This window comes from Marmota marmota, unplaced genomic scaffold, assembly GCF_001458135.2.
Source record: "Marmota marmota marmota unplaced genomic scaffold, marMar, whole genome shotgun sequence".
In the NCBI taxonomy this organism is placed as follows: Eukaryota; Metazoa; Chordata; class Mammalia; order Rodentia; family Sciuridae; genus Marmota; species Marmota marmota.
The window spans coordinates 1,146,867-1,160,109 of NW_025999983.1; the positions used below are offsets into that span (position 1 = coordinate 1,146,867).

The 13,243-nt window shown below is 56.3% G+C and overlaps 1 protein-coding gene across 3 annotated transcripts in view; it reads right to left on the reverse strand.

Moving 5' to 3' along the window:
* Positions 1-13,243, reverse strand: part of Smoc2 (SPARC related modular calcium binding 2) — a 112,217-nt gene that overhangs the window by 4,087 nt on the left and 94,887 nt on the right. For all 3 annotated transcript variants that reach the window (XM_048805787.1, XM_048805786.1, XM_048805784.1), the window contains exons 10-11: positions 7,894-7,996; positions 5,718-5,992 (exon numbers count right to left, since the gene is read on the reverse strand). In XM_048805787.1, coding sequence (XP_048661744.1) covers positions 5,718-5,992; positions 7,894-7,996 — 378 coding nt within the window. The remainder of the gene's footprint in view (positions 1-5,717; positions 5,993-7,893; positions 7,997-13,243) is intronic.

Here is a 13,243-nt window from a genome sequence, read left to right on the forward strand (position 1 = left end):
TCCTTCCGGGACAGGCTGGTGCTGTTCTGGAGCTTCTCTGGCTCAGCGCCAGAGCGTCCTCATGCTGACCCCTGCCACTCCCCCTGCTGTCCTGTCGGCCAGGCGCAGCTTGGCCCTACCCTGAGCCTCGAGTCCACGCTTGGGCACCCCTCCGCTTCGCCCTGTGCAGCCCTCCCCACCCGGGGCCTGCACCAGGGGGCAACCGGGGATCCCTTACAGGAGTCAGGACACGTCCTTCCCACCAAACCACGGATGGCCTCTCGCCCGAACGCTGGCCAGCGTCTCCTACACAAAGCGCAGGCTGGGTGCCTGCCGCCCCCACGGGTCTCCTCTGCTCCAGGGGTAGGCCCTGGAAGGGGCGGGGCTGCTTATTTTCTGACCTATTTTGGCAACGTCCTGGACAGGGGCACTTAGTAAAGAGCCTTCAGTTAGTCAACAGATAAAAGGCAATGTTTGTCCTGCCAAATTCCTCGATTAATTGTTGATTCATATCTACTCGATAAAAAAAAAAAAAAGTGGAAAACAATGACTCTGTTTTCCTGCCCTATCTTCCTTGCCATGTCGGGGCAAACAGAAACACATTGTGGAAGGGTAAATACAAATGTATTTAGCAAACTGCAAAAACATTAAATAATTAGGAGTTTTCTTTGTCTCAAATACAGGTTTTAAAAATGACCCAAGTACTAGGAAACCACTGCTCCTCTTCTGCTTTACTTTGCCTGAAATGACTACTTTAGGAAAAAAAAATGCATGGTGAAGTGGCCACACCCGTAACCCAGTGACTGGGGAGGCTGAGACCGGAGGTCCAAAGGCTAGCCGCACGCAGCAACTTAGCAAGACTTGGTCTCAAAATAGAAAATCCAAGAGGGCTGGAGGTGTAATTCAGGGAAAAAGAGTCCCTGGATTCTAGTCCCAGGACCACAAAAAGAGATTGGTTGATTGATAAATAGATAGATGGACAGATAGATTAGAAAGAAAAATAATAAGATTTTTTTTTTCCCAGTGATTCAAATCCAAAGAGTACTACAGTGATTCTTTGACTCTCTTTGGGGCCAGTGTGGCTATTCAGCAACAGTCTGTTTTTGTTTGGCTTTTCTTTATGGCTAATGTCAATCCCCCTCATAATTCAAGGTTGCTATGGATTAAAGGTAAGTGACAGGAAGAAAAAGTTAATAAGTATAAGAAAAAAGCTTGCTCTGCTGATGAAGAGTATGGACTTCATCCATGACCTCTGGCACAACTTTCCACTTAAGATGGGGAAGGGAAAGGCACCATGCGAAACAGGGAGAGAGGAGAACATGTTCTTAAGGATCTCAAGGGACAGAATGCGAATTATCAACACAAATACCCAGCACTGCCACTGATAAACATGGGGTCCAGGCAGACTACAGGGAGGGAGGGGACACAGGACATCTGGGGCTTACGCCTCTGGCCCTGCGTGGTGGGGACCAGCCTGGGCACCCTGGCCGTGCTGCTCAGCTCAGACAGCTTGGCCACTTGGTGGAAAAAGATGATTGGGTCAGAGATGAGCGTCTCCTGATCGCTGAGCTTCTGTGCAAAGGCTAGACTGAGAACTGTGAAATCAAGTTGCATACCTTCTGACTTTGTTTTCTGAATCCTTCATGAATCCATCTTTTTTTTTTTTTTTTGCTTTATAATGATAACTTTCAGACAATCATTTTCTTTTTGTATTTTTCATAATATAATCGTTTATATCAAGCTTGCCAATGTATCTTAGAGGCACTAGTTTGAATGCAAAATCAGCTGTAATTGCTTTAAATCAATGGGGTTAATTTAGAAAGTGCCTGTGTTAAGAGAGCCCTCGGGGGGCGTGTACCTCTAGACCTGTGTATGGAACGTCTCTTCCTTGATTTCTCACCTGGAGAGCGAGCAGCACACAGGCACCAGCAGGTTTGCTATCTGCAGCCCCAGCCAGTCTGCGCCCGGGCGCTCGGCTCTCACTGAGACGGGCTGACACTCTCCCAGCTCCACAGGGCAGGCAGAGGCCCAGTCCACGCCCAGTCCCCTCCCAGGCCGGGCAGCAGTGCCATGAGACAGCATCTGCCAGGACCTGCGGAGTGGACCCCCGCCCCCGGGAACAGGACGACTGCACCACTTTAAACCCGAAGGAGGCGCATGACCCTGAGCCAGGGACAATCTGTGGTCACTGTCCTACAGCCTGACCCACGAGGGTGGCCAGCTTGTACACCAGGCTGCCCTCCATCGGTGCTGCCAACTCCGAGCACTTTCCAAAACCAAGCTCCTCCTCGGCCTCAGCAGGCCAGAGTGGGACAGTCACAGCAGCCACCAACCTGTCCACGCAAGCTTCCCAACACTGCCCTAGGAACTCAGCTTGTCCATCGGAAGCCAGTCAGTGGGCAGACGCCCTCGGCCAGGGGTGGATGATGCTCTTTGATTTTTTGTATCTGCTGCTGTGGGTCTGCTCCCTCTCAGTGCCCTGGGCTGCCAAACTTGGGTTTGGACCTCCATGGGGCCCAGAGCCCCTGGCTGGGTGCGTGCTCTCCTCTCCACACCTGGCATGTGGCAGACCGCTGGGCATTTGTCACTTTGCATTTTGATGCTCTACTCTTTTCCTTCACACGGTGAGACCTCAGACCCTGCACCTGCCTCCTGTAACCCACCCCAGAGGCCAATGTCTTTGGTGAGTGACTCCAGAGCAGACGTGCAGGCTCCAGTGTCATGGCAAGACTGACCCTGACCGCAGTGGACACTTGACCCTTCCTGGGCTGATGGCCTGCTGGGCAGAAGTGTCCCCCATGCACCGTCACCAGCCTGGGAGTACAACAGCCCGCTGGCCCTGGAGGCCCATCATGCAGTTAGCATGGAATGGGTGCTCTGACTGTACCAAGTGCTGAGGCTGAGACAGACTCCCCAGCGAGCAGTTCTGGGGGGACAGGGGTCACAGCTGAGGGGGCCTTACAGTGCATAGGACAGAGAGCTGCTGGCTTCCCTGTAAGAAACCAGACAGCTGGGTGCCGTGGCCAAGCCTGTACTCCCAGAGGCTCGGGAGGCTGAGGCAGGAGGACTGCAAGTTCAGAGTCAGCCTCAGCCACTTAGCAGGACCCTGTCTCAAAATAAAAAAATAAAAAAAGTCTGGAAGCATGGCTCAGAGGTTAAACGCCCCTGGGTTCAACCCCTGGAACTAAAAAAGATAAGAAGAAATGGGAGAGTGGGCAGTGGGGGGTGTCCTGAGGGGACGAGGCATCCTTGCAGAAGCCACCTGGAGACTCCCCAGGGACCCCAGCTCCTGAACCCGTCCCGGCAGCAGCTCTGGTCCTTGAAGGCCCGTTTACTGCAGCACCTGTCCTGCTCCTCCAGTGCACAGCCTCTGCACTGCTTCCACCGAGGGAAGGACTCCGCAGGTTGCGACCCACTACAGAGCAGGGGCCAGGCGCTCCATCCTCCGTGGGTCCTCGGGGCTCTGGAGGCTGGCCCTGCTTGGGCTTTATTCCTAAAGTGGCACCTGGCCTCCAGTGTCCCAAGCAGCAACCAGCGTAAAGAGAGTGAGCCAGGTCCCGGGTCACAGGTCGAGTCAGGTGGAGCAGGACAGAAGAGCCCAGAGCCCCAGCTGGGCCTCCGCAGGACAAGCAGGTGGTGGGGTGCAGCTCCTATAGCAAAGCCAGGCACAGGTGCCCAGGACTTCACCTGGGTGTCTGCAGGGGGCAGGCACACTGCTGAGGACAGGGGACCAACAGCAGGCGGGACTGCAGACAAGCGCCCCTGCCCTGCCCTGGTCCTGAGGCAGCAGCTGCAGAAGACAAGACACAGTGCCGGGTCCTCATGTGATGAGCGTCCTTGCCCACGGTGAAGCGGTGGTGACTGACCCCTGCCCTGTGACCTCACCACCCAGGACATGGCCAGGATAACACGGCCAGGAGGACACACAGCCTTGAGTGGACAGCCTCAGTCGGAGCCGCTGCTGCTCCAGGCACAGCAGGGACATGCCGTGTCCCTCTCTGTAGCGCACACCTGCTGGCTTCCTGTCCTCCCGAGAGTCTGCTTCAAGGCCAGCTCCTGCCACCCTGGCCAGAGTCCTTGATGGACACAGAGGTCTCAAGTAATTATGAGGTTTGTTCCTTGACCCCTCAGGCGTGGCGGGGTGGGCCTCTCCAGAGTACCGTCCCCTAGCCAGAGCAGAGGACAGCTGAGGTTGCCACCTGGCCTGTCCTAGCTGAGACCTGGTCTAGGAGCTGCAGAGATGCCCAATCCTCGCAGAGGAATCAGCAGACGGTCTCACAGAGAGGCCAGTGGAAGCAAAGCTGGTCATGAAACGCTGAGACAGTCAAGGCAAGCACCGGGGACAACTCCAGGCTGCTGTCCCCACTGCCTTCCAGGGGCCCACCCCCAGCTCAGCTCAGAGGAGCCACCTCAGAGTGCTGCTACACACCAGAGGGCACAGAGACAGAGGATGCCACTCACGCGTGCTGGGGAACAGCCAAGCACAGCTGCCTTCCCAAGGGTGACCCAAGGCTGACCAGACTCCGTGATGTGGCTCGGCTGCCCACCCTGCCCAGCACTGGCCCTGCCCAGACGAGGACCCAGGCCTGCCCCAGTGAGGGGCTTTCCCCAACAGCACACATGTGTGGCCGGGGCCCTTGGGCTCAGACCTGGCTTCTCCCTGTGTGTGGCCTCTGAGGACATGAGACCCGACTCTCCTGGGACTCCCTGGCTGCCCGTGACAGCACACTACTTATGCCAGGCCCACCGCAGAAGGTGCTTCCACTGCTAAATCTGCTAAGCCACAGGAAGAGCAGGTCTGGACACTGGTCTTCTGCTCATACACTGGCCTGGACATTTGGTTGGAGCCCGTTCACAAGATTGGTGAGCTATGTCCAATGGCACCTGAGTCCTACTTTGAACTTTGAAAGGCAAAACGTATTTGGAGAGTTGGCCACTGATTTGAACAGTAAAAGCCTTCTAACCCTGTGGCTCTGGGGTTCTGACCGCTGGCCTGCTGCCCAAGTTCGCTATTATTTCTACAGCAATGGTCTGCAATCACCATGTGCTGTTTCTCAACACCCTCACCTGAGGCAGTCTATAAACCTTAGGAAGTGAGCACACAGACATCACACTCGGACACACAGGGAGTGCAGACACTAGGAAGTAAACACAGACATCACACTCGGACACACAGGGAGTGCAGACAGGAAGTGAACACAGACATTACACTCTGACACACAGGGAGTGCAGACACTAGGAAGTGAACACAGACATCACACTCGGACACACAGGGAGTGCAGACACTAGGAAGTGAACACAGAAAGCAAGATCCAACACACAGGAAGTACAGACAGGAAGTAAACACAGACATCAAGATCCAACACACAGGGAGTGCAGACACTAGGAAGTAAACACAGACATCAAGATCCAACACACAGGAAGTACAGACAGGAAGTGAACACAGACATCACACTCGGACACACAGGGAGTGCAGACACTAGGAAGTGAACACAGGAAGTTCAGACAGGAAGTGAACACAGACACGCTCTGACACATAGGAAGTGAACACACACACAGGAAATGCAGACAGGAAATGGACACAGACATCATGCTCTGACACACAGGAAGTGAACACACATAGACATCATGCTCCAACACATAACATCACCCTCCAGGCTTCACACTGGCAGCACACACAGGAAATGAACGGGACATCACACTCTGACACCAGGCGTGGGGACATGGGCAAGGCTCACTGTGGCGCTTCCGCGTGCTGGCTTTGCCCTCCTCCTTGGTGGCGCCCAGGCAGCCCGTCAGCTCCTGCACAGAGATGGCCTTGTTGTTATTCACATCACAGTACTCCACAAACTTCTTCACACACTTTTTGGGCTTGGATTTTTTCCGAAGGAATCTCTTGAAGGGTTTGATTTCCTTCTTGCCAATGTCCCCGCTGGAGTTCTTATCGAGCAGCTTGAAGTACCAGTGCACCACCCGCTCCTCCAGGGTGTGGCTGGGGTCTGGTTCTGAGAGTCTGGAAGGAAGACAACCTGTCAGGATGCAGAAGCTCCTACTGTCTCCACCCAGCCCTCCAGTGTCCCCCTCTGTGGGTACTCACGTCAGAGACCGATGGACAAGACTGAGGAAAAGCTAACCAGCAAATTCTCCAAGTTGGCTTGGAGTCACAGAGGCCACAGTGATCGTGTGCACGTCAGGCCTGCACCTGGCCTTGTACTTGGGGAGAAAAGCTCCAGTCCTGGGCCTGGGCACCTTGACGGGCGGGTAGGAACAGCCACCAGCACCCTCCTAGGCCCTCTGGGCCCCTCAACGTGATCATTTTTGAATCATCTAAAGCCACACACATACATATAACAGGTGTATTGAAAGATCCAAATCAAAGCTTTTTAAGGCTACAACTATGCCGCAGTCTGGCTGGGCACACATCACGAGCCACCGAAGCAGGAACAAACTTTATTTCTGAACTCCACCAGCACGCTCCACACACGCTCCCCGGGAACTCTCCCAAAACCCACGTGGCTTGTCCAGGAACCAGCCAATGGAAATATCTGCTCCGGAAATCCCTCCTCCTGCACTTCCCCAACCAATGGGAACTCTCCGGGAATCCCCAGGAATCCCCACAAGAACTCCAAAGTAGTGGCCGAGGCAGATAGTAATGCCTTGCCTGTCAACCAATACTATTGGCAAAATGCCAGGGGCCATTTCGACTCAGCTGTGGCTCTCAGCACAACTAGACAATTTCCCTTGGATTAAAAAGCAGTTTGCTATTTTAAGGAACAAATAGGTAAAAGCTGCCTTGGAAGCCTGGCTTCGAGTCAGACCTGTAGGCTGCACCTGCTCACAAGGGAGGAGGTTGTGCATACCCCACGGGCCCTCCCACAGGCTCTGCATGCCACCCTGCCTGGGTGTGCTGAGCTTTGCCCCTGAGTGTGAACAGTGGGCAATCTGGCTGGCTGACACTGTTGACCAGTTTCCCAACTGTCAGAGGAGCTTTTCGGAGAGCAAGTCACCCATGGCCTTCAGCTGCAGCTCCCACGAGAGAACCCTTCCGACAAGAGCAAGAGGTGTAAAGCTGCAATCTTGGTGATGTTTTGCTTAATTAAATTCAATTTTCTACCCAGTCGTGACCTTTTCCATTAGCACTGCCTTCCCCCTGAGTTGTCTGTAGCAGAGAGAAAATGAAGGTCCTTTTTGCTGAGAGACCAAAAGCTTACATCACCCTGGATGGATGAGAAAATTGAGGGCTTGGGGACAGGGGGGGAGAAGACCGACACTCCATGGAAATAAAATGTTAGACTCTCCACTGGAAAAATTTCCTTAAAATGCACAAATATGTATTGCTAGTTGTCAGGAAGAATACAGAATGCTTGGGTTGCCGTGGCAACGGCCCACGGGGAGTTTCCATCCTCCTGTGTCATCCGTGGGGTACAGAAAGGCACTGGTTCCCACAGGGAACAGGGAGGCAATGAGGCTCAGCTCCAGGCAAGTGTGCAGCATACCAAGGGGACCCTTTGGGGTCAGAGAGGAGTGACCGTACCTGCTGCCCCTCAACCACACTTGGAAACTGGGAAGGTGGCGAGTTTCATGAGCTGCATGTTCTACAATAAGTGAACCACATTTTGAGAGTTTTAAGTGAAACATTTCATTCCAAGGATTTAAAGCCTAATATATAACTGTAAAATGGGGTCTCATGACAGAGGGCATTCAGAAGTGCTCTCCTATCCCTGGCCCTCCTCACCACAGGGACCCTTGGAAATGCAGGGCCAGTCTCTTCCCCTGTGGTGCACAGAGAAACCTGCCGAGCAGCCTCCTGGCCTTGGAGGGCTCTTCCTTCAGGCCCGAGTACTTCCCGGTGTCCCACCCTTAGGATCTGCTCTTCCTTGAACTTCCAGGGCTTCTGCGGGAAGCACAGCATACCTGCCCGATGGGGAGGAGGGGTCAGAGACAGCATGGACCATGTCTGTGGACAGTGCATCCAAGACGCTTGTCAAAAATTCATGCTTTTTGGCACCAGGACAACCTGAAAAATAAAGGCACATTGCAAAACTCACAAAAGCTAACAGGTTTTTCTCTACAATGGAAAGAAATGGCTCAGTGCTTAGAAAGTCTAATGTTGGGCTACTTTAATGTTAATGAGCTAATTTAACACTTATAGGCACTTTGAAATATGCAGCTTTTGATTTTGAATCAGATATTATTGATTGCGATACTTGACATTTACTGAATTACGTGAGACTAAGAGCCATACAGTATTTCACTGACGGACGCAGCAGTCCACAGCTTGCTGTCCCGTCTTACACAAGGCAAGCCAGGCTCGACATGGTCAGGACGCTCACCAAGCTCTCCAGGTACTGGAGCTCTAACCCAGGAGGCTTCCTGGCACTGTCCACTCTGCAGCCTCAGCTCTGTGGCCAGCCGCAGGGGGCAGGAGAAGCTCTGCAGCTTCTGCCGGGAGCAGACCTGCACACGGACACCAGTGGGACAGGAGTTAGCACTAGCAAACCCCAGAGCTGACCTCACATAGGTTCCCAGGGTCCAGGAGTAATCCAGCAGTTCCATTTATCTACAGATCACTGTTCACAATGTATTTTACACACAAGTGCCACGTAAGGACCCGTCTGTTGCTCACCCCTGTGGGATTCCCTACACCTCTCTCTGTCCTGCCATGTCAGAGACCTTCTCCCCACCCTGAGTTCAGGACCAAGAGACAGCCACCCACTTTGGGGTCTTTCCCTCCAGCGAGTTCCTCCCGACCTCCTGTTACCAAAGCCTGCGACTGGGAGGCACCATCATGGAGCCCCTCCGCCTAACCACGCTGGACAGCCCGAGCAGCCCTCACTGGGCACACCCTCCCTACAGAGAGAAGACCCAGCAAGGCTCGCTGCTAGACAGCCCAGGAGAAGAGACTGAAGAGGGCAATGCCAGGCAGAGGGCAGGGGAATGGTGTCCGTGCCCCTCGACAAGCTGGAAGGCCAATGATCACATCCACATTGGAGAGACAGAAGCACAGATGTAGAGGGAGTGAGGCCAGGCTGGACTCCATGGGGGGTGACTAAAGGGACACGGGAGACGGTCTCCCTGGGGAGGGGACGGGTGCTGCGTCCAGCAGCCAGCACACGTTGGGTTCTCCTCACACACAGAGCCAGGCTGCCCCTGCCAAAAACGGCCCAGGACCCCGCTGCTCCAGACCCCATCCTGGCAGGGAGGGGTGGCCCTGGGCAGCGAGCAGTCTCCTCATGCGGTGAGACCAGATGCAGGGAGGAGGCCCTGTGAGTAGCCTGGACACTGCATGGACAGCAGGAGCCACAGGCACCCAGGCGCTGGTTCTGAGGCACACTGGGCTTCTCCAGCTGCTGTCAGGAAGCAAGGAGTCTAGACCACAGGGACAGAGAACACAGGCAGTGACCTGTAGACACGAGGGACCTCTCAAGATGTCCAGGGCCCTATGAGTCACAGACAGGAGTTTGGACTCATCTGAGGAAAGCAGGGGCCTTGGAAGATGTGGACACAGTCTGATGTGGTCCCTGCAGATGTCATGGTGCCCTCTGCAGACCACAGATTATGGAGGACCAGAGGAGTCCAGCTGAGCCACTGCAGGGTCCTGGAGGACCAAGAAGGGTCCTGGGAACCTGGCTCAGGATAAACCAGGCAGCGGGAAGCTGGGCTCTGGGATTGGGAGGGCCGGGGTCTAAGGGCCTCCTGAACCAAGTTCAGAGCCATTCCTAGCTCTGACCCAATCTCCAGATCACTCTAGTAAGCAGCTCACGACCTGAACTCCTGTGGCCACAGAGGAGTGAGAAGATGTGTCCTGAGCACCCCACTTCCCCCAGGGAGCACCGGAGGGCTTCCATACGGTTCTGCCTTCCTTCCTAACGTTCTATGTGGGCTTAGCCATGGAGGACAGCTGAACAGGGGGGAGGTTTCTTCTGGAACTTGGACTTTAAGACCCTAAATCTCTGCAGCCTTTACCAGGTGCATGAAGTGTTTCCTAGCAAGTCTCCCTGCAAACCAGAACCTGGCCAGTGTGTCCACCTTTGGGCCATGGCTTGGAATTCAGAGGCCCCGTGCAGGGCAGCACATCTCTCCCTAAGCACCTTCTAGGCATTTTGAGACAGAGGCACTGCACATGACCACCTGGGAGGTAAACTGCTCCAGGGAGCCTCCGCGAGAAGCCTCAGCTGGAGCCCATCAGACCTGACTCAGCTGGGACTCTCCAGGCCACAAGGGTGTGAAGGACCCTCCCTCAAAGGCATGCTCAGGAGAAGCAGGGCATCCATGCAGGGCGGGAGGACGCGCCGCCGTGTGCCTGTGCTCCACACCTCTCCTGCTGCTCTTCTGCACACAGACGTCTATTTCCAGGTCTCAGTCCATTCCCCACTACTCCAACTATGCATCCCCGGCTTGCAGGGTCCCCCCAGGAGCTCCTACCTGGGGCACACTGGAGCAGCCACAGGCTGCAGGGCCCATGAGGGCCCCAGGGAAGATACGATAAGAAAGGGTATCACCCCTAAAGAAAGCAGGGACAGTGAGCCCCATGTCCCCAAACACCTCCTTCTGTTCCCAAAGACCTCACTGAGCGAGGGGAGCACGGAGAGCAGGCCTAGTGCACAACGTCTCGAGGGACACTGCTCTCTGGGAGCCCGGGCCAGTCCTGCTACTGGCAAAGCTACCCTCCTGCATGGTGGCAGGGCAGTTGCTCCTGGTCAGACGAGCACACAATGACGTCGTCGCTGCTCCTGCAGCCCAACATGTCAACCCTCTCTCAGGGAGCAGTGCACTGGGCTGGGGCCCTGCGGAGAGGACCATGGCATCTGCTCAGCTGGCCACCATGGAGAGGAGGCACTGCTTGGCAGAGCACTGTGAGGGACAGGGAGCTGGCCACCAGCCCGTCTCCACTGACCCCTCCTTGCAGCAGTCCTGGTCTCCCGCCAGCCCTGCCCAGCAAGCCCCACCCCCACGCTGTCTCTGGCACTTTATTTGGCCCCTCCTGCTGCACAGGCCTGGCACACGTGGCTGGTGGCTGAGGTGTGGCACACCTGGCTGAGGGCCTGGCACACCTGACTGAGGTGTGGCACACCTGGCTGAGGGCGTCGCACACCTGGCTAAGGGCGTTGCACACTCAGCTGGGGTGTGGCACATCTGACTGTGGTGTGGCACACCTGGGCTAAGGGCCTGGCACACCTGGCTGGTTTCTGGCACACCTGGGCTGAGGGCCTGGCACACCTGGCTGAGGGTATTGCACACCTGGATGAGGGTGTGGCACACCTGGCTGGGGTGTGGCACACCTAGGCTGAGGGTGTGGCACACCTGGGCTGAGGGCCTAACACATCTGGGCTAAGGGCATTTCACACCTGGTTGAGGGTGTGGCACACCTGGATAAGGAGTGGCACATGTGAGTTAGGACGTGGCACACCTGGGCACCTGGCTGAGGCACTGCATACTAGGGCTGAGGTGTGGCACACCTGGCTGAGGGTGGGGCAGAACTGCAGACTTGGGGGTGGGGTCTCCTGCTCTACTCTGGCGGAGCCCCTGGACGTGAGGAACACCCAGAGCTGCCCTGCCTCTGAGCCCAGGGGCTGTGCTGGGCAACACCCCTGGGTGCTTCTCTGGCATCTCAGCCTGCCTTACTTAGGAGGGGGCCAGCGTGGCCGTCATGAGACAGTGACAGTGCACAGGCCGTCAGGTCCAGGAGGACACCTCGATAGTAAGGCTGAAGACATCTGCAGACCTAATGACGACAGACGGAGCCAGTGGATTGGGTGTCCGCGTTGTGGGCAGCGTGGCCGCAGATCCCTCACTCCCCACCCGCCCCATCCTGGGTGAACTTTGACCTTAGCTCCTGTGGCCACAGTAAAGGCCTGTGAGGAAGCACCTCGGCCTTCAGAGCGGCCCCTGTGCCGGAGCCTGGGTTCTCCCAGACCTGCCCACTTCCAGCAGCCCAGGCCCCAACCGCACGTCCTCTCAGTCTCTTCCGTTGGAAGGGCATGGTGCTGCCTCGGCCCATGCCAGTCCTGGTGGAGGTCCCTGACCTGACCTTCTCAGCCCTACGCCCCTGATGACCACCAGCCCTGCTCTGCCAGCCTGCCCCGAAGGCCTTGCTGCAGGACTGGGCCTCCTGCCGAGCCTGGCCTACGCTCTGGCCGCCACTGTCCTCGCAGGCGGCAGAGCCCCTTACGGCAACGCAGAGAAATTGCTGGAACAGTGTCCTCAGTGAACACAAGGGCAGGGCTGCTCATAGCCAGCATGGTGACACGCCCTGGCCTTAGAGCCCTGGCCTTACAGCCCTGACCTTACAGCCCTGGCCTTAGAGCCCTGACCTTACAGCCCTGACCTTACAGCCCCAACCTTAGAGCCCTGACCTGAGAGTCCTGGCCTTAGAGCCCTGACCTCAGAGCCCTGACCTTATATCCCTGGCCTTAGAGCCCTGACCTTACATCCCCGACCTTAGAGCCCTGACCTTAAAATCCTGGCCTTGGAGCCCCAACCTTAGAGCCCTGACCTTACAGCCCTGACCTCAAAGGCCTGACCTTACACCCCTGACCTTACAGCCCTGACCTTACACCCCTGACCTTACAGCCCTGACCTCAGAGCTCACTGAGCTCACACCAGGAAGCAGGGTCTCGGCATGGAGACCCTACTTAACCTGGTCAAAAAACTTCTTAGTCTTGCCATTCAAAGACAGCAATCCCTTTCTCAGGACTGAGGCCTGTGACCAGTAATCATCTGCAGGGTCGGTGGACACAGGGGTCCCACGCCTCGTCAGTGCAGTTCTTCTTGGCCAAGGCGGCCGTGTTGGCGTGTGGTCAGCTACATGCAGTGCGTTGTCATGAACTAGTGCACCGAGGCTTCTGAGCCTGGGGACAGCTGCCGCAGAGCTGCTGCAGAGGGCATCTGCCCACCACCCTGCCACTCTGTGACCTCTGTCCAGCAGGCCGTGCCCCAAAACGCACGGCATGGGAAGGGGTGGCTCCATGGTGTGGGTGCCCCTGGTGCTGCGCCCCCGCGAGGTGATAGGAGACCAGGATTCAACACCCATGGCCACAGTCTGCTGCAGGCCCAGGGACTGCCAGCACTGCAACCCTGACCACCCTCACCACCAACACCCCCACCCTGCCGGTGACGCTGAGGGTGCCCTGGCGCCCCGGCTGGCAGGGCTTCGCAACGGCCCACGTCAGTTCAGATCTCACACCTGGTGTCTTCCACCATGGTCACAGTGCTCCTTGGGGACAGCACCTACAGCAGCACATTGGGACAGGGAAGGCAAAGG